The sequence below is a fragment of the Pygoscelis adeliae genome, unplaced genomic scaffold, assembly GCF_000699105.1.
Source record: "Pygoscelis adeliae isolate BGI_AS28 unplaced genomic scaffold, ASM69910v1 Scaffold179, whole genome shotgun sequence".
NCBI lineage: Eukaryota > Metazoa > Chordata > Aves > Sphenisciformes > Spheniscidae > Pygoscelis > Pygoscelis adeliae.
In genome coordinates, this window is record NW_008825612.1 from 1,096,612 (window position 1) to 1,122,090 (window position 25,479).

At 37.9% G+C, this 25,479-nt stretch overlaps 1 protein-coding gene across 3 annotated transcripts in view; it reads left to right on the plus strand.

The window, feature by feature from the left end:
- Positions 1–25,479, plus strand: part of PPP2R5E (protein phosphatase 2, regulatory subunit B', epsilon isoform) — a 74,611-nt gene that overhangs the window by 31,677 nt on the left and 17,455 nt on the right. For all 3 annotated transcript variants that reach the window (XM_009332725.1, XM_009332726.1, XM_009332727.1), the window contains exons 2-4: positions 7,246–7,442; positions 19,405–19,506; positions 21,648–21,740. In XM_009332725.1, coding sequence (XP_009331000.1) covers positions 7,246–7,442; positions 19,405–19,506; positions 21,648–21,740 — 392 coding nt within the window. The remainder of the gene's footprint in view (positions 1–7,245; positions 7,443–19,404; positions 19,507–21,647; positions 21,741–25,479) is intronic.

A 25,479-nucleotide genomic window follows, 5' to 3' on the forward strand; every position in this document is an offset into this window, starting at 1 on the left:
ACTTGTAGGTAGAGTAGGTAAACTTTGACTGTCTTGGTTTACTCCATTAGTCTAAACTCTTCCCATTCATTGACAAACTAATGAGGAGGGGTTGGAAAGTGTTGTCAGCTTACCTAAGGAGGAAGGCATTGCTGCTTGATTATAAAAAGACATGGTTACTACTAAGTGGTGATTATTAGTACTAGCATGAGGGACACTACATACTACCAAATATCTTGTGAGTCTCTATACTTTTGTGGGACCTAGAACAGTGATTGGTGTACCCAAATACCCTGGTAATCTCGTTTTCCATTAGTTGCTCATGAGTTCTGACTATCCACTATATATTTCCTCAATTGCTTATTAACCTAGATACTTGGTATAACTCTGTTTCATAACGGATTCATCATGTTAGGTTAGTGATGAGTAAGAGAATCCAAACTTGTAAAACCTACAGCACCCTGGAAGCTCTCTGCTTGCTTGAGGGTAGCACATCATTGATGCTCATCTGCATTAATACAGTCCTTTTGTAACAAGTATGGATGTAATAGTATTTTGCTATGGCTCATCAGTAGCTTTGACAACCAAGCTTGTGGTCTTGGTCCACTTCCAATTTGAAAGATATCCACAGCACAGACACCATTGGTGTAGTCAGTGGTGGAATGAACAAGTGTTGGTCATAGATTGACAGAGTGTAGCCTAAACGAATCTTTTCATTGAAACCTTGACTGCCGTGGGTCTGGATTGAGCCGTATGAGTGGAAGAGAGGAGGCTTAAACTGTTGCCTGCACCGTGCCTGCTGTGGAAGTACGCAAAAAGTTTAATCGAAGTTTCATAAACTTTAAAAGCATAGTTTTAAAAAATACGCTTTGTTGAAATTCTTTTTATTGTCAATTTGTTTTTAATTCTTGGTGTTGCGATGAAGGAAGCGGCAGCCTTTCATCCGTGTGTCTATTAAGGGGCTGAAGCTCATGAGAGTTTACATATGTGAGTAAAGGTAGAATTTTGATTAATACATTTAAAAGTATATCTACGCTATAAAATCTTGGCAGTGTATATGACTAAGAGTACATCTATTAAGGAATATCCCCTGCTGCTTGTAATGCTACTCCATATGCGCTCCAGGCACTCAAATCAAATGCTAGATCTACACTGCTTTCAGACTACTCGGCCGAGTAAGTGATGTTTGTTGAAAACCTCTGTGAAATGATTGGGCAGTATTGGCAAGCAGTAGAGGGATTTGCAGTATCCAGGATCCCTGCGAGACTACCCAGGAGACTCCCACCTGATGAGAACTTGTTCAGTTTGATCAGGGAGAAATTTACAGTGGGGGAAGTAATTCTCAATTCTGTGACTGAGTATCTGAAGAGGCACTGATTATCAGGAAAAGTGGTGGAGTATATCCACCATTAGAAGTGTTGCACCTCTAATCACGCATTTTGAATGTGGTGGAAACTATGTTAATGTTGCGCTGTTCTTTTTGTGCGTGTTCACTCATGAAAGTCAGCTTGAGTTTGTCCCACTGTATTTATTGCTGTGTGAATAATGTTGGTACTGGTTAGACTTTATGTATTTGGAACGCGATTCCTAACTGCTGCCCTGCTTGTATAATTATTAAGTATAGAGAATGGGTTGGGAAAACAGCTTTGAAAAAAGTGCCTGTTATAAATGAATGATTACTGACTCCACAGAGCATTCATAATATTGACAGCCAGGCAGGAAAATTAAATAAATGCAGTCAGGATAGCGATTACTTTTCTCAAGAAGTGTGTGTAAGAAAGAGAGGGCAAACATTTGTACTTCTTGGCATCTTAAGATCAATATTCTACTGTGGAAAGTGGCTTAGAGTCATTATGTACTGGGGTATATGTATGGCAGGACCCTGACTTGGCTAAAACTTTGAGCTGAGTGTCACTAGCCCTTCTCTTGAAGTGAACTTCTCAAAGAAGACCAAAAAGCTTTCAAATTCAAATTTGCAAGTTTTAATTTGAAAATAAATAGTTTCTAGTTAGCTATTAAATAAATAGCTAACTAGAAAGTTAACTTCTTACAAAATAGAATCTTCGTAGTGACCTGTGGGGGATAGATGTAGACATAAAGAGATTTATCCACAACTGCCTACTTTCTGCAGGTAGGTCCATGCTTCAGTAGTCGATTATGTTTAACTCGGTGGCTTGGTGAGTGGCAGCACAGCGGGAAGGGTTGGTTTGGTGTTTTAGAGCATTTTTGGCGCAAGGAGATTTTACTTAACTAGAAAAATCATAATCCTAGGTTTACTTAATAGCTGGAAGATACGGAAACTGAAGAAAAATTGGGGAATTATTTTAACATCAAGCTGATATGATAGGGAAATAATGTAGGAAACAATCTTGGGGGGTGGAGGCAAGTGAATAGAGTTCTTAGATGTTGGGAAATTATAAGGAAGTTCTTAAAATTAATGTGAGTAAAAAAGTTACTACTAATCTCTCTGTCCCCCATTCTGGACATACTTTGGTTTTAGTACGTGTTTTTGTTTTTCATGTTAATGTGGTGGTGTTCGCTTTTACTAACTTACAAGAAGATGATGCTAGTTCTTTATGCAAATGTCATCATCAAGCTAATTAATAACAGTAATGTGTATACTGGAAGCAATAGTTATTCTGAGGGCATTTGGATTTTAATTATTAATAAATGTTCTGATAGTACATATGTGTGTGCAGGGTAGCATGTGTGAGCATATCCTAGTTTTGCTTAATATTTTATATGTAAGCTGCATCATTTGTCTTGTTTTATTCTAGTTCGAGGCCCTATACTGTCTTGCATCTGCAATCCTGTGACTTTTCCTTACAGTGGTCGTGCTGGCTTAAGCAGCTCAGTCCCTCCCCCCGTCTTCACTTCTTCACTTCCCGGCTTTATACCCTTCATTGCAAAACTACAGGCCAAAGTGGATCAGGGAACTGATCCAGGTTTACAGTATCTCCCCCTTCTTGGCTTTTCTCTACCACTGAGAGGAGAACCGTAGCTCAGTTCTCTGGATGCACTTTTGCTGCTCTGATGCATAGTTTTAGTTTTCTATGATCCAAAATTGGTTACTTGTAAATTACTTAAAATATGAATGTAGTACAAACATGAATGTTTTTTATATATGTTAGATACTTGCAGTAAAAGTATGCTATCTGATTTTTATGTCTTTATTTGATAAAAGGATGCCGAAGGCAGAGACTGCAGAGATGACTGATGAGGAGGGATGGGCTGGTTGGATTAGGATTATTTTGGAAAAAGGCTATTAAGTGAGAAACTGAATTGCTTTGGCCATTTTAGAATTAGTATTTCAGCCCTTGTAGTAACAATTGTGGTCCATGTCTAAAAAAAAATTACAGTACTTTCTGTCATTTTTTCTGATAACTTTAACACTTGATTTTGTTAAAGGCTCTGATTCTATCTTGATTATCATTGTTCAGATGTATTAGTACTTGCTTTCACTAAGCCAGTTTCCATTGAATCGGTGAATACGCAGTGTATTTCAAAAGCACTATACAGTTTTAAATGGCTAAAGAGAAAACTGACAAGCCTGAAAATTAACTTGTAGCAAAGACCTTCTGAAAATGAGGAGAGTTCTCAGTCATCCAGATGGAAGTTTATCTTTCTTTTAAATTTTTATTTTAATAAATGTATACTCTCCTGTGCATTGGACATAAATCACACATGCCACTTATAGTGTCATTCTGCTTTTATTTTATAGATGATTAAAGAATTATAGGTATTTACATAGATTTATTAGAGCAGTTGCTCAATTTTCAGTTCTTTCAACTGAAAGTAGATACGTTAATATTGCAGGTTATTAAATTTGGGGCCTAATGTGTGGCTGCTATTAGCACGAGAGTAAAATGTTGCAGAATTCACTGAAACCTCTGAGTATCCGTCTGCTGAGAAGAAAATGATTTGCTGTTTTTCATCAACTAACTGTGAACATCTCTAAGGAATTGCATGTTTCATTTCAAGTCATTGCATTAAAGAGTTCAACTCTGCTGTGGAGCTCGATAGGTCTGTGCCCCAAGTACCAGTGTGCCTCCCTGCTCTGAATAGTGGCATGAGGGTGGCCGGGGAAGTCCCCTCTTAGTGATCTGTCAGTAAGGTTTGTACAGCTGTGAAAGAGGTGGTAGAGGATTAAGGCCCCCCCCCCCCAACCGCCCCAAAAAAGAAAACGCAAACAAAAAACAAAAACCAAAACCAACTAATGGCATAGTCTCTGCGGGAAGGTTGGGAACACGGAATACCGATTTCATTGATTTTGGCTGTCCTTTTCTCGTGCTGTGCATATTAGGACTCCCTAAAATTTACTCTTATATACTTTTCCTGTTTCCAAGTGGAAAAAACCTAGGCATTAGGTGTTACCCTGTTCCCAAGGCACCCCGAATTCCTAAGAATGATGAAAAATATTATTACATGAAACTGCTTGCAATTGTCTTTTGTAGTGTGAATGGCAACTTGCTGAATAAAGAAAAGCAGATATGACCAGAAGAATTGAGTTTTGGGGTTTTATTTCATGGGGTCTTGGGGTTGGTTGGTTTGTGGGTTTTTTGGTTGTGGTGGTGGTGGTGATGTTGTTTTTTGCCCCTATAGTTCCCATGGCTCGTTGATGTAGTAATGCTGGCATGAATTTCATGTGGTGTTCTAGAGTGGTTTTTCTTGAGAACAACTTAATTATCTTTTTCGTTTTGTTCCCACACCTCCAGATACTTAACTGGAGGAAAAAAGAAAACAAACTTTTATTAGGTATTTTAATGCTTTAGTCATTTTAAAATTTTTATTTAATACCGACCCTACCTTAGAATAAGTGTAATCTCGAGTCATTTGAGTCTGGTTATAACTTGCGCTGGGTTGTATCTTAATGGATTCCTGTTTGATTTCAGCCTGTGGTTTTCTTTGACTAGGATGTCCGTGTTGGCCAAACTAAATGCGTGCAAGCCATGTAGAACAATGCAACCATAGATTTTATTGATACCATTTACATGTTGTCAAGTTCTAAGGTAGATTATAGGTAGTATAATAAAGAGTGGAAGTTAGAATTAAAAATAATACTCTTGAGAAGTAACCGATTGCACTTTTATCTCTCTTTTTTCAGTTTGTATTTACAGTCTGTCTTTTGGAAGAGATTGTTAATCAATTAATTGTTGCCTGCTTGCTAGTAACAGTGAATTCTGATGTCCATTTTCCTTTTTTGTATTAATGGAGGGCAGGTAATCAAGAAAGCAGTAACGTGTCAGTTCACAAGTACTTTGCTTCCCCAGGCCCTTTATCTCCTGTAAGGCTGTAACCTTAGAAAGGTCGCCAATGGAAATGGTCTTTTGTGTAATGGGTGAGGGCTAATGACTTTCTCTGATTTCTTGGCTTATCTTAAGTTTCAGCGCTGCCTGCTGTGTGGCATCTGAACTCATGTGAGACACCTGGCCAGTGGAATGGCTTTAGGGTGACCTGGTTTTGGGACCTTCAGTTTTCCAGAGGTGTTTGGGGGGGCTGTTCTCCTGCGTAGCTCTTCTTGTTGGGGTTCTGCAGGACCACGTTTCTTGAATCTTCTGTGCCACAGATGAATATAGTCTGTGGGAACGTGGGGTGAATAACTATGATGATACAAAGTGTGGTGTCATAACTGTACCACTTCTTTTCCCCCTTAATTTGCTTTGGACACAGCTGTTGTAGAGCTTACCCAAGCCTTATGAATATGAGACTGGTGTGTGCTGCCTGGTTTCATCAATTAAACTTTACCAAGATCTTGGTTGTTCTTTGTGGGATGCAGTTTGTTAACCTATTGTATCATGTCACTACTGCAGTGCTGTAAGCAGAAGAAGGTTGAATAAACTGTTGTGCTTTACCATGTCAGGTCAGAAAGCACGTAGCATCTTTATTTGTACTGCAATCCATATTTATTTTTTCCAGTATTTAAGGGATGCAGAGAGCTGATGTGAAGTGCCTCTGGGGTCCTGCATCTCTATCAGTACTTTTTAAAACTATGCAGCTATATACTATAACCTTGTAATATTTCATGGGTCTTTTGAACTTGAAACTAGCAACTGTTGTGTATGTGGTTTTAATTAGATTCATGGTACTTCGTCCTTAAAACTACTATACAACTACTAACAGCTTCCAGTGTTTACCAAGTATTCCTTAACTTGACATACTCTTGTGTCAACAATAAGAAGTTCCATCTTAGGTTGGCTTTTTACTAATATGTCCAAGTTTTAAGAAATAAACATCAATTCTTTACTATTAATATTTTTCTAGTTGAAATCAGCAAAATTTTTCATTTACGTGTTGTGTTGTGGCTTGGAAGGTCATTCGTTGGATTCCGGTGCTGACAGAGCATTCGTGCCTTTAAAAATAAAAGTAGATCAAAGGAAGTGAAGTGCCCTCTAGTCTGAGGGCATACTTTCAGAGTAAAAATGCGTATTTCATTTCTGCAACTTTCTGCTATTGTTAGCCTCTTGTGTACATGAACATTGGATAAACTCAGCTTTTTGTGTACTCTTTTGATGCACTTGGTAAACTAACGAACTATTAGGTAGTTGATACTTCTTTTATTTATTAAGTCTTTTATCTACTGAGAATTAAGAAAACAGCAAAAGTAGTAAGTACTACATTCTGCTTACTTTATTGGTCAAGCACATACTATTATTTTGTGTGAAAATGTTCCTATTGATGCATGTTATGTGTTCATAGTACAGCAAAAAATCCTCACTGTGTTTCAGTAAAGTTGATTTTTGCTATGGAAAGTGTCAACATGGAGGTAATGATTGAATCTGAAAACTTGTTTGCAGAATTATAGTCTTGCTGTGTGTTCATATGCATATTCATATAGAGTTATAAATGACGCAGTGTTTTTAGAAATATGAATTAATCAAGCTTGATCTGTTTGACAGTTCTTCCATCCCTCTTTGGAGTGTAAGTTAACAATGGTGAATGTCAGCCTCCAGTGAAAGTAGTTGTATGTCATAGAATTAAGTCTTGAATGCTGTTGTGTTTGCATTCTCCACTTCAGCCTGGACTTTTTTGGTGAACTTTATTCTCTTAATAGCAGGTGGTGATTAAATTACTTCTACAACATATTGTTCAAGATCTCAAACACACAATAGTAATACAGTTCCTATAAGGGGTTCGTTTGTTAATCTGAGCTCTGTTTTACAAAAATTGTATGAATGCTGCTTTCCTTTGAAATTGATCTTCAAAAAGAAATCCTGTTTTGTATAATAAGATGCCAGACTCACAAAGATTTCCTTTCTTGTTTCATAGACGTTCCATCTTCAGAGCAGCCTGAACTGTTCCTAAAGAAACTTCAACAGTGCTGTGTCATTTTTGACTTCATGGACACGCTTTCAGACCTTAAAATGAAAGAATACAAGCGCTCCACTCTTAATGAACTGGTGGACTACATTACAATAAGCAGAGGCTGTTTGACAGAGCAGACTTACCCTGAAGTAGTTAGAATGGTGAGTTCCTTCTTTCTCATGGTCTCTTTAAATCCACTTGGAATTCCAGTCACTCATTGTGGGCAAAATTGAACCCTGGAGTAGGTGGATTAAATGAGGCCTTTGGTTTGTATTTTCTACTAGACATCACTTGGGGATAATTCTCCAAAGACAAAAATATTGATTTTTATATATGCTTAATTAAAGTCAAGTAGGTGATGGTTATTGTAGTGTCACAAACGTATGAAAGGAAACCTGGATTGTTTCCTGATGGAGAAAGCCGGCAGCCATAAAATCAGAGTCCATCACATTTCTCCACACCTGCCCTCCCTCTCCCCCCCAGTATAAATACTGGAATAATTTGCAAGTTTTTTAGCTTTCTTTGAACTTTATCCAAGCTCTTGAGTGTGTACTTTAGGCAGAGACAGCTAAAAGTATGCACAGATAATGATTTTTAAATAATAAATGCTAAAAATGTTGTATATGATCAGTGTGAAAATTTCCTGGTTGTATTATGTGGATTCATAGCAGCTGCTGTTAGAGTGAGCAATATTACTCAACAATAACGCCCTGCCTTGTATATATAAATTGTCAAATAATAGTGTTTTCAATGTAAAAATGGAAAAAATACCAGATGCTGTATGGTGAAGAACGTTCATTGCGAATGGCAAAATCAATCACTGCTTTAAAATGTTTATTCTGTGCTGCCATACGGAACCCTTATAACCTGTCATCTAAATGAGAAGGCAATTAATTAAATATAGATTTGGTGATGTTGGTTTCCTAATGGTACTGTGTGATCATGGAATCCACTGGCTATGTGCTGTAAGAAGAAAAACATGAAGAGATTTTACATTGCATTATATATGCTCCTTATTTCTTTTCTGACACACAGATACATGCTGTGTTGCTTGTCTGTAATATTCAAAAATAGCTGTAAATTGTGACAGAATCACCAAGCAGTTAATAGTGAAGGATAAAAACAGAATTAAGGGTGTATGGAAAAATCTTAATATGGCTTCTTTGTGTGTATGCATTGTCAGAAAGCCTATAATTATGTGATCAGATTCTTCCCTTTCTCCCCCACCCTCCCTTTCTCCCTTCTGTACTGGACCAATCTTCTGAATGAACTGCTTTTCAGTCTGTTGTGTTACTTGTTCAGCATGTGGTCTAATGCACCATTCAAATACCAGTCTGAATACAGAATTACTAGTTCTTTGCTGAATTCTTTTGCTGGTGCTGCACTGTAGTATCTAAATGGTTTGCAAATGATAGTTTAATCTTACTTGTACCCCTTGTGATGAACAAATTGTATCATACCTTTTGTATAGACAGGACACTGATGCACAGATAACTTCAATAAAATTGGGTGCTTTTTCTGTGTGTAGAAGATGCCTCGAAACTCTCCTTCTGGGAAAATTTGTTTCTTTTTTTTTAGCATTTCTGTTACTGAGGTTGTATTCTCGCATTGACTTTGGTTATAGTTGTTTACTGCAGCAATATTTGTAGAATAAAGACTCTGCAAGTTAGTGTTGTCTTAGGTTGGGCCCCAAGAAACAAGAAGAATTTGATCTGTAACTGCTCATAATGTTCAATTTGAATCATAAATCATAACCTATGAAGGAATCTGAACTTGAACTGCAGAAGAGGTGCAAAACCCCTTTGCTAGCATGTCTTACTGTCCCTGCAGTTGCTTATGTTGATTCACAAAACTGTTTTTATCTTAAGGAAATGATGCATTGCCTAAATAGTTTGAAAAGCATGGGTTTAAATAATTTTCTTAAGTATAGTCTGTAACTAAGATATGGAGGAGTCACTGGAGGTAAAGATACAGTGTGAATTTTTCCAGTGGATTTCACAGATAGTTGCTAATGGAGCTTCAGGAATTCCAGTTTCAGCGTAGCTCATTTTTGATGGAAAACTGTTCTATGTTCTTTTCTCCAGTGTTCCCCTGATCCTTTCATTGCATCATGCCCTTCTTCATCTTACTTTCTTCTGCCTTGCATTTGGGCTCCAGTGCTGAACTCAAACTACGTTTTCTCTTCAGTGCCAGGGTACTTAAGCAGGGGAGGAGTGAGAACATTCTCAAACCCTGTATCTGGCTACTCAGTGGCCCCTGACGGCCCAAACCTGGATTTTTTACAAATAAAAAGATGCCTAAGTAATTAGGGAAGCGGACATGTTTTTTTCCTAAAGAATTTCCTGAGAAAGTTGTGACATTTAAATTTTATAAGAAACTCTAGCCTGCAACAGACACCTGCACTTTGATGAAGGTGTCAACTGTTGGAAAGCTGGAGTCCCCTAATTGAGCCTGTCGCAACCAGCAGTGTTCTTGGTGCATGTGCTCTTGGAAAAGCACTTTGGTGGTTGTATTCCATGTGAGCAGGATGCTGAGCTCTGGTGTTGAATTTATGCGAGTGAATCCATGGCAAATGCATGAATGATTTCTGTCGATCATCCCAACGAATGCTAATGCAGTGTTTCTACTAAACCACATCATCAGGGCTTTGCGTTGCAGGTATTTTGTATTCTACAGGTAGGCTTTCTGATAAAAATGCTATTTTTCCTCCTGGTCTTTGCCTATAAAAGCAAGACTTCTCCATCACTGAATACAGTTATACAGGCCCTAGAGGGAAAGGTAGGACTTCTAATATTATATAAAATAAGTTTTCAGCACATGTTGCCTGGTGAAGAGACGGCATTAGTCACTTTGTGCTGAAGCATTATGTTTGGTGTAACTTGTTCTTTGCAATAAGTGCATGTTCTTGTTTCAAGCAGAATTGTGCTCATAATTGTATAATGTGACAGACTTAACTGTACACAGTTGACTTCATGAGTGCAACTGCTGCCTTTATCTGCTTTTGAGGATTTTCATCTAGGTCTCCAACTGTGTTCACAAAGGAGCTGTCACGTTGACAATCTCTGACCTGTCATGATAGTGAAGAAAACAGCGGTATCTATGTCCTGGCGAAATTAGTGTCCCCATTCACTGCCTGCCACAATTGTCACGGGAGAGTTTTGATTGAAAGACCAGTATCTTAAAACTGATCAAAATGGAGCACAGGTGTTCCTTGTCCCTTTGGAAGGTCTCCTCCCTGTTATGTTTAGTGTTTATGAATCCAGGAATTAGTATTTCTTGCTTGGCCTTTTGGGCTACTGTAATTAGGAGGTAAAGGAAAGTACTGTAAACAGGGGAAAAAGAAAGGAGCTGTTTTGTGAGTTTTGGCATCATTTAAGAGCAGGACAAAAAGGCATACCAGTCTGAAGCTGATCATTTAAAAAGTTACTAATATTAATAAAGAAGGATTAATGGCTAAAGTGCTTTCTTATCTTAATTATCTAAAATGTCCAAAAAAGTAGTATCTGTGGAAGAGCCTTTTTTTGTTTTAAAGTTTTATAACGTACGTCTATATTAGTGTTCTCTGTTCCTGACCCAAAAGGAGTTTGGCTTTGCGGATACTAGCATAGAAAAAGGTTGCCTGTAAAATTCCTCAGAAACTCTGAGATTTTTAATTACTTCTAAAATGTGGTGGTGTTATGATATAAGGGTTTGAAAAACAGTCATTTGTGGTAGCCAGCATAACAGCTCCTGGATATTTTTACTGCCAGTCATCCTAAATTCATGCCATTGAAACCTTAATCCCTGATAGTAATATCACATATATTCATCTTGTTCTCATGAGTGTATGATACGATGTTGTATATAGCTAAATGTGAAATCACTTGGCTATTTGTCAACCTGTGTGCATGTCCACTTATTTAAACCACTCGCTTTAGCTTGATGTATACAGAAGTGTTTGGCATGTTACTGGTTATTTAAAAAAATGAAATAAAATTGAATTTCCTAATGGCCACCAAAGCAAGCTTGCAGCGGCCTCGTCACTGTCATCAAGTGGGATTTGTGTTAATGGCCCGAAGCTGGATGGATTTATTCAGGAGGGTATTGCTCAGAGTACTTCCCCTGCAGTTTGATGTGTTGTTCAGAAAGGCATATGACATTCTTTAGAATTAGGCTAGTCTTAGGAAAAAAGGCCCTTGCCAATTAAACCACCCTGTGCTAAGAAGGAAATGCCAGTAATATGACTTTATGAGCCAATAATTGGACACTTAATATAAAATTTGCTCCTGTCTGAAGAAGATGTGGAGGCTTAAACTAATGATGCTGATTTTGCTGGTAGATTAAGCAATGATAGATAATAACAAACATTTATTTCATTCAACTATGGTATCCTAAAGGGTGTATGTAGTAGAGCTTTTTGTGTTTTCTGGGTATTAAGACATAGATTAAGGAAACATTTCTTTCATTTAAAAAATTGGACGGGAAAAATTGACAAGCTGTTAAACTGAGAAATCTGGATGAATCTTTTTGTTGGTGAGCAACATTTCAGCTCTCCTACTTGCTTCTTCAAAAACTGTAAACCCAACCCCTGCCGTTTACCGTGATGTTTATGCAATATCTGTGGATGGTTGCCAGCCCATAAGAGATGGCTGAAACTTTTTTGAGATGTACCTTTTAGAATGGGATAATATTACTTTGTCCTTTTCTCTTTTAAATGCAGAAATGCCTTTGGCTTCCTGTTGTCATCTTTATCTTTTCTGTAATGACAAATCAAGTAAAATAAAACTGTAATCTCTATAGCCAAAATGAAACATCATATTCAATGTCTTGTGGCTCAAAGCTGTGTTGAGCAATACAGTGAAAGAAACTTGGTTAAAAGAATACCCAAATAAATACCAAAAAATGAATTTGAAAGGTCAGATTCTGATTTTTTTTTTTTCCTTCTTCTTTCTACTGACATAAATCTAGAGGGATTGCATTCTTTTTCTGCAGGTTTGTCTCAACAGATGTGAGGGCAGAGTCTGATCAGGAGTTTGTTTGTGACAGACCTTTTAAACATAAGGAATATCTTGTTAAGCCATGAATTTTTTAGCATGTTAAGGAACCTATTTTTAGGCTGTTTGCTAGCTGTTAGACTTTATAGGCATTATGAATTTCTTTATTTTCTATAGCTTATGACTAAGTATGCCATCCTGCTTACTAAATGTTAGGGTTTTCCATGTTAAAATGTTCTTGGATAGAGATTTTTATGCAAATGTACCTATATTCAGTCTTACCTTTTTGGTTTAGCAAAAACCCTGTGGATATGTTCCTGTTGGTTCTTGTATTAGGTTTAAAAATATAACACTGAACGTCATTTTGAGTTTAAGGGAAATAAATGAAATCATGTACTCTTACAAGAATTGACAAATAATGTCTCTTTTCCAATATGAATTTTATCTAACTTCAGGAATTCTGTAAAATATTAGGAATTAAGATTAACTTGAATCAGTGTAGGTTCCACAGATTGTTTTGAAACCATCTGAAATGCTGAAAGGAAGATGCAGTGTCCTTTGACCCCCCAAAATGGACTTTGATTAAAAATTGTCATGTAGATGCAGCTATGATGGAACAAGCATGCTATCGAAGTTTAAAAAGAAATAGATAAAAATCACATTGTATTTTAAATTCTGTTCTTGTTTCTTTAATGTGAGGGTTATCAATTCTGTAGAAGCAAGAAAAGAATCTAACTGGTTTCTTTTATGCGTTATTTCCAAATTCGTCTGTTAGATGCTTTTTATTATTCACATTCTTTATACACCTAGTTTGTACAAAACCCACAATGCTTATTAAAAGAAGAGGCTCTGATGTTCTGTACTCCTCTCAAAAAATCAGTTGGAGGCAGCTCCTCTTGCAGTAGTTGTCCCTAATAATTTTTCCCGACAGTATGTAATTACATTTACCTGTATCCATTATTCCTCCTGTTGGTTACATAGGCCTTTCATTCGTCAGACTTTATCTGCATAATAGTACAGTGACTAGGTCTACAGCAAAGAAATAAACGGGAAAAACATTTTTGTTCCAACAGTTACTTGTGTCGACTGCTGCTATATATATATATTTTTTTTTTTTTTTTTAAAATAAAGGAGGGTACACCCCCACCCCCATTTTGGCTGTGTCATCTTCTTAAATACCTTTCAAGCATTGTGTGTGTAGATAAGCACAATGTGAATCTTCTGGGAGATTGTTTTCTTGTGTTTTGAATTTTTTGTTGCGTTCTTCAGTTTGGAGTCCGAGACAGTATGGGTTTTGTAATGCTGTCTAGAGTTCAAGTTAATGCGTTGGCGGGCTTTCACTTGATCTGATGCCTACTCTAGAGATGAGGGGCTCTTTCTGCTGGTACTGTGGGCTTTAATTTGGCCAAGATATTTGAGTTACTGCTATGATTTTTTAGATTGCATTGTATAGAATTAGCTGGGCACACATTAAACGAATAACTGTTCCACCGGATCATCTCAAAATGTAGTTACATGGAGAAAGCGATGAAGGAGGTTATTACTGGTAGGGTACCCTGTTATGGTTCAGGTCTAGGTGACCTGGAGTGGAATTTCAGAGCTCCGGTTTCCAGCAGCAAGAAGGTGCACCCAGGAGTGCTGCCTGGGGGTGAGTGTGCTCTTGAAGTGGGTCTCCCATTTGTTCTCACTGCACTTTGATGCTTGTCATAGAGAAGTTTTTAGGGTTTGTGAATTCCATTCCTTTTGGATAAAATATCTACTCTAGGAGTGTACCTAATGCTCTTCTACTTGCTAATGGGCTTCAATGCAAGAGGTCACTAGAAAGAAACTCCTCCCTCCAAACATACATAGTGTGGACATTGCACCTGAGCACTAGCTCTTTTGTTCTACAAACTTGCTCCTATTGCACTTCTCTGCCAACAGAAGCATATAGCCTAAGGATCTCAATTTTACCGCTTGCTCATCTGTATGGGTGGAAGCTGCTACCACCGCTGAAGGTGGGTGATGGTAAGCTAACAAGTTTAGGAGTCCTGATCTAGAGCTAAATTCTTGCAGGTTATTGATTGAATTTTTAAAAGATTTAAAGGTCAAGAAAAGATGAGAAGAACTGTTTCCCCCCTGCCCTATGATCTGGTTTGTTGACTGCATTTGCAGTCCAACGTAGTTCATTTTAATGTAGCCAAGTCAAAAGTAATGCTGCTGGGCAAAAAGAAGGCATATAATATTAAGCCCTGAAAGACTGTATTCATGCAAGCAGTGGTGCAGAAAAGGATCTGAGCATTGTATCTTGACTATCTTAACATGAGTTTCTGATGCAGTGCACTGTTCAAAGAAGTAGATGTTGATAAATTCAAATGGCAACATGCAGAAAAAAAGAGGGAGATTGTCTGGCTTTTTAAACGTACGCCAGTACACTTGTGCACAGGTGGGAGCTCAAAGGAAGGAAGCAAAAGTAATCACAGGATTAAAAACAAACCAACCAACCAAACACTGGCTGGGTTCAGAAGCTCTATCTTTCCATTTAGCAGCATAGAGGTTGAGAGGTGTCATGTCTATATAAAAATACCTATATATAAACAGATACATAATGCATATGCAGATATATATATACAGATGTTGAAGAGATCTGGTGGTTTAATGAGAAACAATGGGGAATCGGGCAGGCTCAACCTTGAAATCAGAAGCAGCGCTGTAGTTAAATTAGTAGTAAAACTTTAGGAGAAGAGAGCTGGTGGAATCATTTATAATCTTTAAAGATAAAATTAGATATTTCTTTTTGTAAGACGTACTTTAGTCAGACTTCTGGGAACAATTAACTGGGTTATATAGAGAGATTACAGCTGAGTGACTGCAGTAGTCACTTCAGGCTCTAAAATATGTAAATCCATAAACAATATTAAAAAAACCACATATGCAGATATATTTCAGGACAAGTTTAGTGTCTGTTCCGGGGCCATTGTTGTCTCCCAGTTAGCATGGCTTCACATTATGGCTTAATTACATCTTATTGTTACTGTATGTTGTTAATACGCACAGTAGTTTAAACATTGTGTGTGCAGAGGTACTCGGTTTCAATTTCGTATATACATGGGGTTTATTTGGATGGTTCCACATACTGGTAATAGAAGAACAGGTGTTCCCTCTGAGCTAATCAGGTATTCATTTATCCTGTTTTTATATAGCTAATGTATTAAGCTTCCCTGCGTGTATGTTTGTTTTCATTTCAGGGTCCATTCAGGAAAACTATTACTGATAAAAATCTTTGTTTCAAACAGCACAGAGTAGGAGCGCTGAGCTGAAATTGAATTTGTGAAGTGTTTCTGTTACAGCGTCGTCATTTTTATAGCGCTCCAGTGAGGGACGAAGAGAGGACTTCTCAAAACATTTATTCCTGACTTCAGACTTAAGCCTCTTAGTACTTTCTTTTCTAAAAGTTATTTCAAATATAAATGTGGTGATAAAATCAGAGCTTTCTTGAAGCTCGTTACTTTGAAGTGTGTATTCATAGTTCTGGATTGCCAGGTACCAGTCGTCAGATCTGTCCAGAACTTGCAGCTCATTCTTTTTGGGGGTATCAAAGCAGCCTTCCCTATCTTCTTGTTTGTTTTTAATGAATTGACATTGACTTGTAATTGCCTGCAAAACTTTTTGTCTTGCTTCTAGTCAGAGTTGTGCCTGACTGACACACTGACATGGAGCTTAGAGGTGCCTGGGCATCTCCAATTTAAAAATCGATCATTTCGGCATTTCCAACTTGGTCTTGGAAATTTTAGATTCAGTGCTGATGGGTAGATTTTACTGATTTGTTAAATTAGTTCCTGGCACTTAGGTGTTCAAATTCTGCATAGTGGGGGAGCAGCGATGCACTCTTCTACGGCCAGGTTGGTGTGTGCTTCTGAAAGGGACAGTCATGGAGGACAGCGTGCAGGTGTCTTTGAGGACGTAATGGGGGAGATCTGTCATGATACAGCTTTCTAGAATACTAGAGTTCTGGTTTGCTTGACAAAAATATCATCTGGGCTTGGAGGCGTTCCTAATCCGGGGAAGACGGAAGTCAGTATTGATCACTAGTCATTTGTGTTGGCTATGGGAGAGGAATCATCAGGGACTGCATACGCAGGCTGGCAGGGATGTCCTTTGGCTTGATGATCCAACAGAGGTCAGAAGAGAAATGATTCAGCTATCTAGCTGAAGGAATTTTGGCAAGCTGCTTTGGCCCAGGGATAAATACTAAATAGCTACCTTATGCCTATCTGAGAAAAACTATTATTTCCAGATTTGATGTAGCGCATTCCCATCTTTGTGTGGTGGCTGTCAAAGTCTCTAACGTACAGCTGGGCAGTTCATGCATGGAAGAACTTGTTGCCTTCGGTTCTCCCTTAGAGGCTTATAAACATTAGCCACCCAGAGGCTACTGATTTAGCTAAGCATGCTATAAATTGACACTGCATGTAAATGAGCTATCATGCCGTGTTGTGGTGATTAATGTAACTGTAATGGCACACATTATCTTTTAAAATTACGATAACCTGGGGAAATCATTTAAAGATAACCTGTTCTGTCTGTTCTTCTGAGGAGAATATCTGCATTTTGGCTCCATATATCTTATATTTACTCCTAATGCAAAAAAACATTAAAGAGAGCAAACTGTATACTAGGACCATATTCAAACTTGCATTGCATTTACTCCTGCATGTTAATTTTCTTATGCAAAAAACCTGCTTTTGAGTTGCCTTGAGACTGGCCTTTTTTTAATAGGCACTCTCCAGAAATCATACTGGTTTTGTACAAGCTCAAGATTCAGGTGTCATGCTGGTACTTAACTAATTGTTGCTGAACCCTTCATACTTCTGTCATGCTGTTAAGGCCCTGGCAGTAACTGCTTGAGGCTTGGTTTGACTTAATTTAAATCTTAGAGGAATTTGTCTTTGTTTAGCTTTTCATTCTGAAAGTATGTACTTTTCCTTGCAGGTTTTGCTTGTGCCATAATTCAATATTTGTTCCAGTTTCTAAACACAACAGCTGATGAATACTTATGTTTTCTCTGATCTGTTGGTACAAGTTTCATTAATTTATGTATGGTTAAACTTGCAGAAAAATTTCTTTCTTGTTTCAAATGAAGTTTAAAGCAGAAAAAAAATAGCTGCGGAATGCCTTTGGTTTTGCTAGTTCCCTATTTTGGTCCAAATACTGAGAAAGCTGAGATTTTTGAATGTGAAGCATTAACCAAAAATGCTGCAGTAAGTATTGCAGAATCCCAGATGTTCAGATCCAAGGCGCCAATAGGTCCATTTCCCCCTTTTTACTTGGGAATCCTTTGGGCTGTCTACCCTCTTTTGCCCTGTGCTCTAACACACAAACATCTCTGTTCTGCTAATTCTGATCACTTTCCTCCTCTCCCTGCTTTTTCTATCAGGGATAGTAGAAGGAGGAGCTCAGGAATTCTTGGGGAAAGACAAACCGTAACGTGTGTATTCCTGGAATAGTTATTTGACTTCTCTTCATGAGACTAGAAAAGTCTTTTCATGGAGGGGCTCTTCAGAGAAGTGAATGAGTCAGGGGAAGAGGCTGGAGAAGGGAGAAAATCTCCTAATAAATGTTAGTAATCACTTGGCAGGTGTGCACATAGGGCAAGTAGAGTTCAGTATGTATCAGCACAGGCTATAACAAGTGCTGTATCTGTTAAGGTTGAAAGCCGTGCGACTTGAAAACATGAGATTTACATATACAGTGAAGGCTTCTGTGGGAGTGTTTTACCGTAACTGTAGTGAAATACACCCTCTTGTGGCAAGAAGAAAAAAGTCCAAGCAGAAACCCGTGCGACCTCTTTTTTTTTTTTTTTTTTTTTTCCCCTATGCTCACTGGTTTGCCTTACTTATTCTGCTTTTGTCTTTCCCTTGTGTTCAGTGAATATTCCCCACTGGTATGCACCACGTGTGCTTTCTTACAGTTTTCTGTTGTTCCATCTTTCTGTTTATGCAGTCCCTGAATGTGTTCTGTCTGTCTTGCAAATTCTAAAACTTCACTCTGTCTATCTCAATCTGGTTTTATCCGTATTTGGATTGTATTTAAACTCTTGGCTTTGAAGTGCCCTGTCTTAGTAAGTCGCCAACATGTTGAAAATATGCCTTACAGACTAACTTTAAAACATTTACAGGAGTAAAAGGCTGGAAAAATAAATAAGGATGTTGAAGAACATACCAGTTTTCTTTCTTAAATAGCTTAGTTTGTCTGAACTGCTGTGAAGGGGTCACGTATAGATGGGATTAGGAGATAACATGCTGCTTTTCCCAGCTGTTTGATTAACCAACTTAGAGATGGGTCAAATGCAGTAGCAGAGTGCAAAGAAGGCATATCACCTTCAAAGTGCAGAAGAGGCCCTACAGCATGTTTGCAGTTTATCAGATTTGCTGCATAATAAGCTGTACACTCCATTCAGCACTATAATTAACCCAGGAAAGCACTCCGGTTCAGGCTTTGCTGATAGCATGAACCTCACAAAGCCAAGCAGTCTCAGCAAAATACTTCTAAATAAGATTAAGCAAAGTGAACCAACCATGAAATAAAATGTAGGCTAAGTGACGAGCAAATATTATTTGTTGCTTGCATTTAGTACCAAGTTCTGTACTCGGCATGAGGTGTCCAGGCATATAATGTGTGAATAGCACTGGCAGCTGTTAACAAGTGCTGACAGATGAGACCTTAAGCAGATATCATTAATGTTTTCCCTGTGCAAAGGAAAATAACCAAGTGTTGTATGAAAAAACTTGTAAATGCATGTTGATGGCATTTCCCGCAACTCCTAAACGGTCGTGGCTCTCAGCCCGTTGATGCCCAGCAGGATTGGGAATTACATGTTGGTGGGCTCATCTGGAACATGGTGGACAGAAGTGGTGGCAGACTGGGAAATGCTGGGATATCAGTGGAAAGAAGAAACAAAAAGACCTGGAGACAGGAAAGCCAAGGCTGGTGGCAGGTTTGTAAAGTGACAGGTTTCTTAGACATGTACTTAAAGAACTTTGTCAGACAGCAGGCAAAAATTACTGTGTATGTGATGGAGGACAGATAGAGTAGGTATAGACATAGAGAGTCCTGAAATCTAGTACCTATTTGAAAAACAGATCTCATTATTCTTTCTTTCACTTTTCAGGTATCTTGCAATATCTTCAGAACTCTCCCACCTAGTGACAGCAATGAATTTGATCCAGAAGAAGATGAACCCACCTTGGAGGCATCGTGGCCACATTTACAGGTTTTTGATCATTTATCTCAGAAGAAATGCTTATCATTGCTTAATGTGTCTCATAATTTTCTCAGCTTTTTTTAAACCTGTGAATCAGAACTAGCCTGTGAGACACTAAAGTTTATTAATATTGTTCATTGCTATAACATTGTACCTACAAAGACGGGAGAGTACTTTGTGAAATTTGCAAAATGGTAAAGCTTTCTTTCAAAATTGTATTGATGGTGTCCCTCGTAGTCCTGTTTTCCTTCATTGATTTAAAAATTATTTTGCTTTCCAAACTGTTCTCATGCACAATTTTTCAGCAACTTCAGCCAAGAGCATCGTGGGGATGATACTGCTAGCAGTTTTGCTTTACTGAGGGTAGTTAATTTTCATACAAAAGTACACAGGTGTTGGCAGCTGATCAGAAAAATGAATGAGAATCTGTGTCCCTATTGCAGTCTTCCTTCCTCTCCCCGGGTCGAGGTTTGCATTCAGGTGTTGGTGGCAGGGTGCATGCTCACTGCTGTGTATCATCCCTTCCTCTGTACCTCAAGTGGCAACACAAGGTATTCTGAACAAAGAACATAAACTGATGTTGGAGAAAGCATCATTGATGCTAGTGCAGTAAATTCCTTTATAGAAAATACAGATGCAGATCCTGCCTGTTTTAGTCAGGACAATGACTTGCACCACGAGTAAATTTAGAAGTTGTTTGCCTGAGTAACAGTTTGTGGAGTCTGGGAGTTTTCTGTGAGCAAAGGAGCACGACTGATCTCAGCTTGAAATGAGGGTTTTATTTGACAGTTGCATGCACAATCCTTGCCTGTGAGCAGTTTGTTTCACTCTTTTGTGCTCTCAAATCTAGACTGTTGAAATGTAGGTTTCGTCCATCATTTATATTTAAATTTCACAAAAATAAGAATCTTAAAAGCTTCAAGGCAGCTCTGAACAGCTCTGCCTGCCTGGAAACAGCACAGGCATACATATTCTGTTAACTTATGGTCGCTGACACTAGCGCTGTAGTTCTAAAAGTAATACTTTACATAATTACTTTTAGCCAGCAGATGATTTACCAGTGTCAGGAAGAAATGCACCAAAGTATTTGTCAGGAGTTGATGGAATTGATTTCCTTATGATTTAATATTAGTTATGTAAGCTGTCACTTTTTCCATGTCATATTTCTAAACCTCTCTCCCCGTTTTTGACTTCCTATTGTTTCCCTTTAGAAGTCAGAGAACGCTGACACAAAGCAGCAGCAGTAGTATTGCAGCATATTAATGTTTGCCTGGAAAAGTTTAAAATTATTTTAAAATTATTTTAAAATGCTTTTTTTTAGCTTCCTTTCTCCTTTCAGTATCAATATTCATACTCACTGAAGCCAGAAGGGAAAGAATTTTCAATGGCTGCCCTTCTTGAAAAGGGTCAGCAAAGAGAATTGCTAGCTGGTAGCTCATCTGATCAGTGCAGGTCGGAGTTGCTGTCTTATGAGGCCACAGCAGTGCCTGTTTCGCTTCACTTCCTTTTTGCCTGGTTTTTATACTCTTCTTTTTCTCCACTAAATGAAAAGTCTGTTGCCGTCCCACTGAATAGTTTAAGCAGAGTTGGAATTGCATGAAAGTAAGCAGGTTTTCTCCAGCCCTGAGGCTAATCTTTACAGTAAGTTAGGAACTTCCGAATAAATTCCGGTTTGTATTCTTCTTCTGTGTTTCAAGTTCTAGTAGAACAGTACTCTAAGCAGTTTCTAATTTAATTGAAATATTTCCAACTGTTTCACCAACCCTTTCAGAATTGTAATGTCTGTATTTGATGTGACTTCAGCAGTTCAGAGGGCAGTTTAAATGTGCTTTCCAATTACACTAGGAAGCTTTACAAGATGATAACAAGCATTACGAGATGGCAGTGCCTGTTCTTGGTGATGAAATGTCTTTGACTGGTGTTAAATAAGCAAAACTAACTTAAAAAGCCCATGTAATTAATTCTAACTCCACAGTAGCAATTTGATAAAGGAGAGAAATCTTTTTCCTCTTTTTAACCTTTTGGTCCGTGGAAAAATAAGTATTTTATTTTCTAGCAAAAGAATTTAGGGAAATACTTAAAACTATAAAGAGTAATCAAGTCATAAACTAAACCATGCTTGTTTTTTTTTTCTTTTTTTTCTTTTTCAGCTTGTATATGAGTTTTTCATACGATTTTTGGAAAGCCAAGAATTTCAGCCCAGCATTGCCAAAAAGTACATAGATCAGAAATTTGTATTGCAGGTAAGCTGATCTGTTTTCTTTAAGGCTTCATTTTGCTTTTGAAAAAGATTTTGTTTAGAAGTTGAATGTGTAACTTTATTTGCAACAGAAGAAAGCTAAACGAGCATATACAATGAAGGTTTTCAATCTGTGGAGGTAGGGGAAGTGTGTGTGTGTGTTTATATGTCAGTCTCTGTTGCTGTAGATACATACAATAGTTGGTTTGGCTGCAGTTTTGATACCTTAATCAAAATATTTGACTTACTGGTTATGAGAGGGAGCTGAAACAGTAACTGTTGAAAAATGAAAGGTTTACTACCAAGTAGTCTAAAAATGCTGCTATCCAGAGAGACTACTTATACGCCACTTTTAATGTGTCTTAATATTGTTAAAATATTTCTGTTGGAAGGGGAGAATATTTCTCCCTTCTGTCTCTGCTGGAGAGCTGGCAACAGGGGCAGAAGTTCATTAACAAACCTATTCCCAGTTTGAAAGCAGTACTGAAAACAGTGACGCGGTAGTGGTCAGGGAGGAAGTAAATCAAAAGGCCATATAAAGTTCAAGCTCTGTTAAAAGCATGGAAGAAGAAGTAGCACCAATAATCAGCAACATTGGCAAAGAATGGGTAGCTTTATTTTTGTAGCTTGCTTGCCATCTTATGGCTAAATGGAAGAGGTGGCCTGTGTCAGTTTGTCAGCTGGTAGCCGGGTATTTTACACATATTTCATCTTCCTCCTCCTTGCGTACAAGCCAGGCTTCTTGTGTGCTTTGTTATTTCACTTGAAACTACAGTAGTTGGCCTTCTCTATTGAGGAATTTTCGTCTGGGCCTTGACAGATGCCAGAACAGAGATGGCTGAAGGAAGATGTTTTCTGGGATAAGCCAGGGAACTCCACAGATACGACTTTTGTTTTCAGCTTTTGGGAATAGGCTTGTCTTGTGTTTTCTGTTCCCATTGTGAATTTTTGTATAACTGCAAAGTCAGAAAGAACTTTGTGTTTAATGCTGTCTATAGCTTGCTTTTGAAATCAGGGAAATTTAGAAAGATTCTACTTGGTTAGAAAAGGGAGTTTCCTTGCGGGCTGAGGCTTGAATAAAAGCCAAACTAGAAGTGGCAGGAGATACTCAGCATTTCTGAAGACCTTTCTCTAACCCCTTTGTCACGGAGCTTTTATCTTCTTTTAGTGCTCAGGCAATAAAAGTAGTGCTTTTACTGTCCTTGTATGTTATTCATATGAAAAATACCTGAAGAACGTAGCTAAGGGAATAATTTCTATCCTTAAATTCAAAGATTCAAAGAAGGGACTTCAATTTCCTTATTAATATCACAAGACCTTCTTCACCCTACAAAAGCAAGGGGATATACTTACGTTTTTATTTCATCCATCTTCTAAATACAAGAGTGTTTTTCATCTGGATCAAACCTCTATGATGGAGTTTCCTTTTTGTTTATCTAAATACTGATTTGAACAAGGGAGCGTTCACCAATCTGATCATCCAGTACCTGGTGGAGATGTAAGAATATGCGTGGGGGGTAATCACTCTTGACAGGTTTTTCCAGACTGATTTTATTTTCTTTAGATATAGCAGGATTGCATTAGAAGGAATGCTTGTGTTCTGCTTCAAAATCTAGAGAAAATAATTCCTAGATGCTCCTGTGATGTGCTGCTGAACTTGGTCATGACTGGTGGCATCTCACTCATGCCCTTTCAAGGCATTCAAACCTGTTACAATTTGGCACAGGAGAATGGGTCTACAACAAGGATTTTTTTTTTAAATTATTAATCCTGTTAGTCTTTAATAAATTGCTAAATGAAAGAATGGTATACTGAAAGAGGGAAATACGAGATTTTGAAACTTGCGTATCTGAAAATGTAAGATATGACAGTTAAGAGTTCAAAAGAATTCTAAGAATTCATGAGTTCTTGCCACATGGTTAGGTGATGCATTTTTATATATTGCTATGCACAGCATGTCAATTTAAAATTCACATTTTTCTATAAAAAGTTCTGTTGAGCCTTATATCATGCAAGCAGATATATTTCCGTGTGTGTAAGTGTGTTTAGCCTGTAGGAACTGGGGTGTCCTTCCACTTCTTATTGTATTTGTTGTGGGTCTAGAGTAACGCCTAAAAATCCGTGACTACAGATCACTTACGTAGGAAACCAATTTGAGACTTAGGAATATTAAGCATGTTTGGTGTTTCATGACACTGACAACACAAGTGTGACAGTCTTTGAAATCAGCTTTCTCTCTAAATTAATTTGGTTTTTTAAAATTTGAGGAACTTCAATGAAGTGTTTTCTTGGTAGTAAGAATGCCTATATGAAAAAGCATTTCTTTCATTGCCTAGAATAAGTTGCCCAGAGAGGTGGTGGATGCCCCATCCCTGGAAACATTCCAGGTCAGGTTGGCCGGGGCTCTGAGCAACCTGATGTAGTTGAAGATGTCCCTGCCCACGGCAGGGGGTTTGGACTAGATGACCTTTGGAGGTCCCTTCCAACCCAAACTATTCTATGATTCTATGATCAAAAAACGATACAGTTTTTTAAATAGGCATTTTTCAATCTTTTTCTTGTTTACTTGCTTTTTGCCTTTGTTTTTTGAATAGAAGTGTTTCTGGCTTTCAGCTGTATGTTTTGATAAAATGCTGTACTTAACAGTGTAACTGTTCATTTCTAAAGCCTGCTTATATACAGTCTGAAATGGTTGGCAGTGGTTGCTAAGAGACATACTATTCAAATATATTCACAAGTATCTGTGTTATGTAGGTTGCTATTTTGGACAATCTATTTCCCTTTTCTATGTATGTTTAGTGTTAGAATAATCACATTAATTATGGAAGTCTTGCAGCTTATCCATAAAAATAAGACTTTATTGTTGAAACCCGATAACAAATTGGACATATTAAAATAATTGTCTTTTTTTTTTTTTTTTAAATGAGAGACTGAGTCTTAGTTCAGCAGTGTTTCCACAGAGGATCTGTATAGCAGAACTGGAAATATAAATATTTTGCTCTTAAAAGCAATCCAATAAGAAAATTAAAAACATAAGTGTTTCCAGCTGTTTGCTGTCTTTGGGTGAAACTTGCTATTTGGGGAAGGATGAGGTGACTATTTATTTATTTAACTGTAGAATTAATTCAACAAAGCGATGTGTTTATAACCTCTGGAGGCCAGCTGACAAACCTTACTGTTTCCTCATGAAATTCCCACCACAGATTCATACTGCAAGGAAACGATAGTGGGATCTCATTACAAGCTACAGAAACATCCAAAATAATGAAGGAGAATAGGTACATCAGTCCTAAACCTGGATGTTAGAAAGCAAAATCTCAGACAGCTTAACAACTTTTAATCATCTTTTTCTGTCTTTTTTTCTTTTTCACCTCCTGAAAGCTGTGTAGCAATTTAACAGAGATCAGGTAGTATACAAACACTGGCATATCTACTTATAATAGGAATTTATAATTTATCTATTTGTGAATCCAAGATATTGGATAATCGATAATTTGGGTGAGGAATTGGTTATCTGGTCGCATCCAGAGGGTAGTGGTCAACAGCTCAATGTCCAGATGGAGATCGGTGACAAGTGGCGTCCCGCAGGGGTCCATATTGGGACCGGTACTGTTTAACATCTTCATCAATGACGTAGACAGTGGGATCGAGTGCACCCTCAGCAAGGTTGTGGATGACACCAAGCTGAGTGGTGTGGTCAACATGCCAGAGGGACAGGATACCATCCAGAGGGACCTGGACAA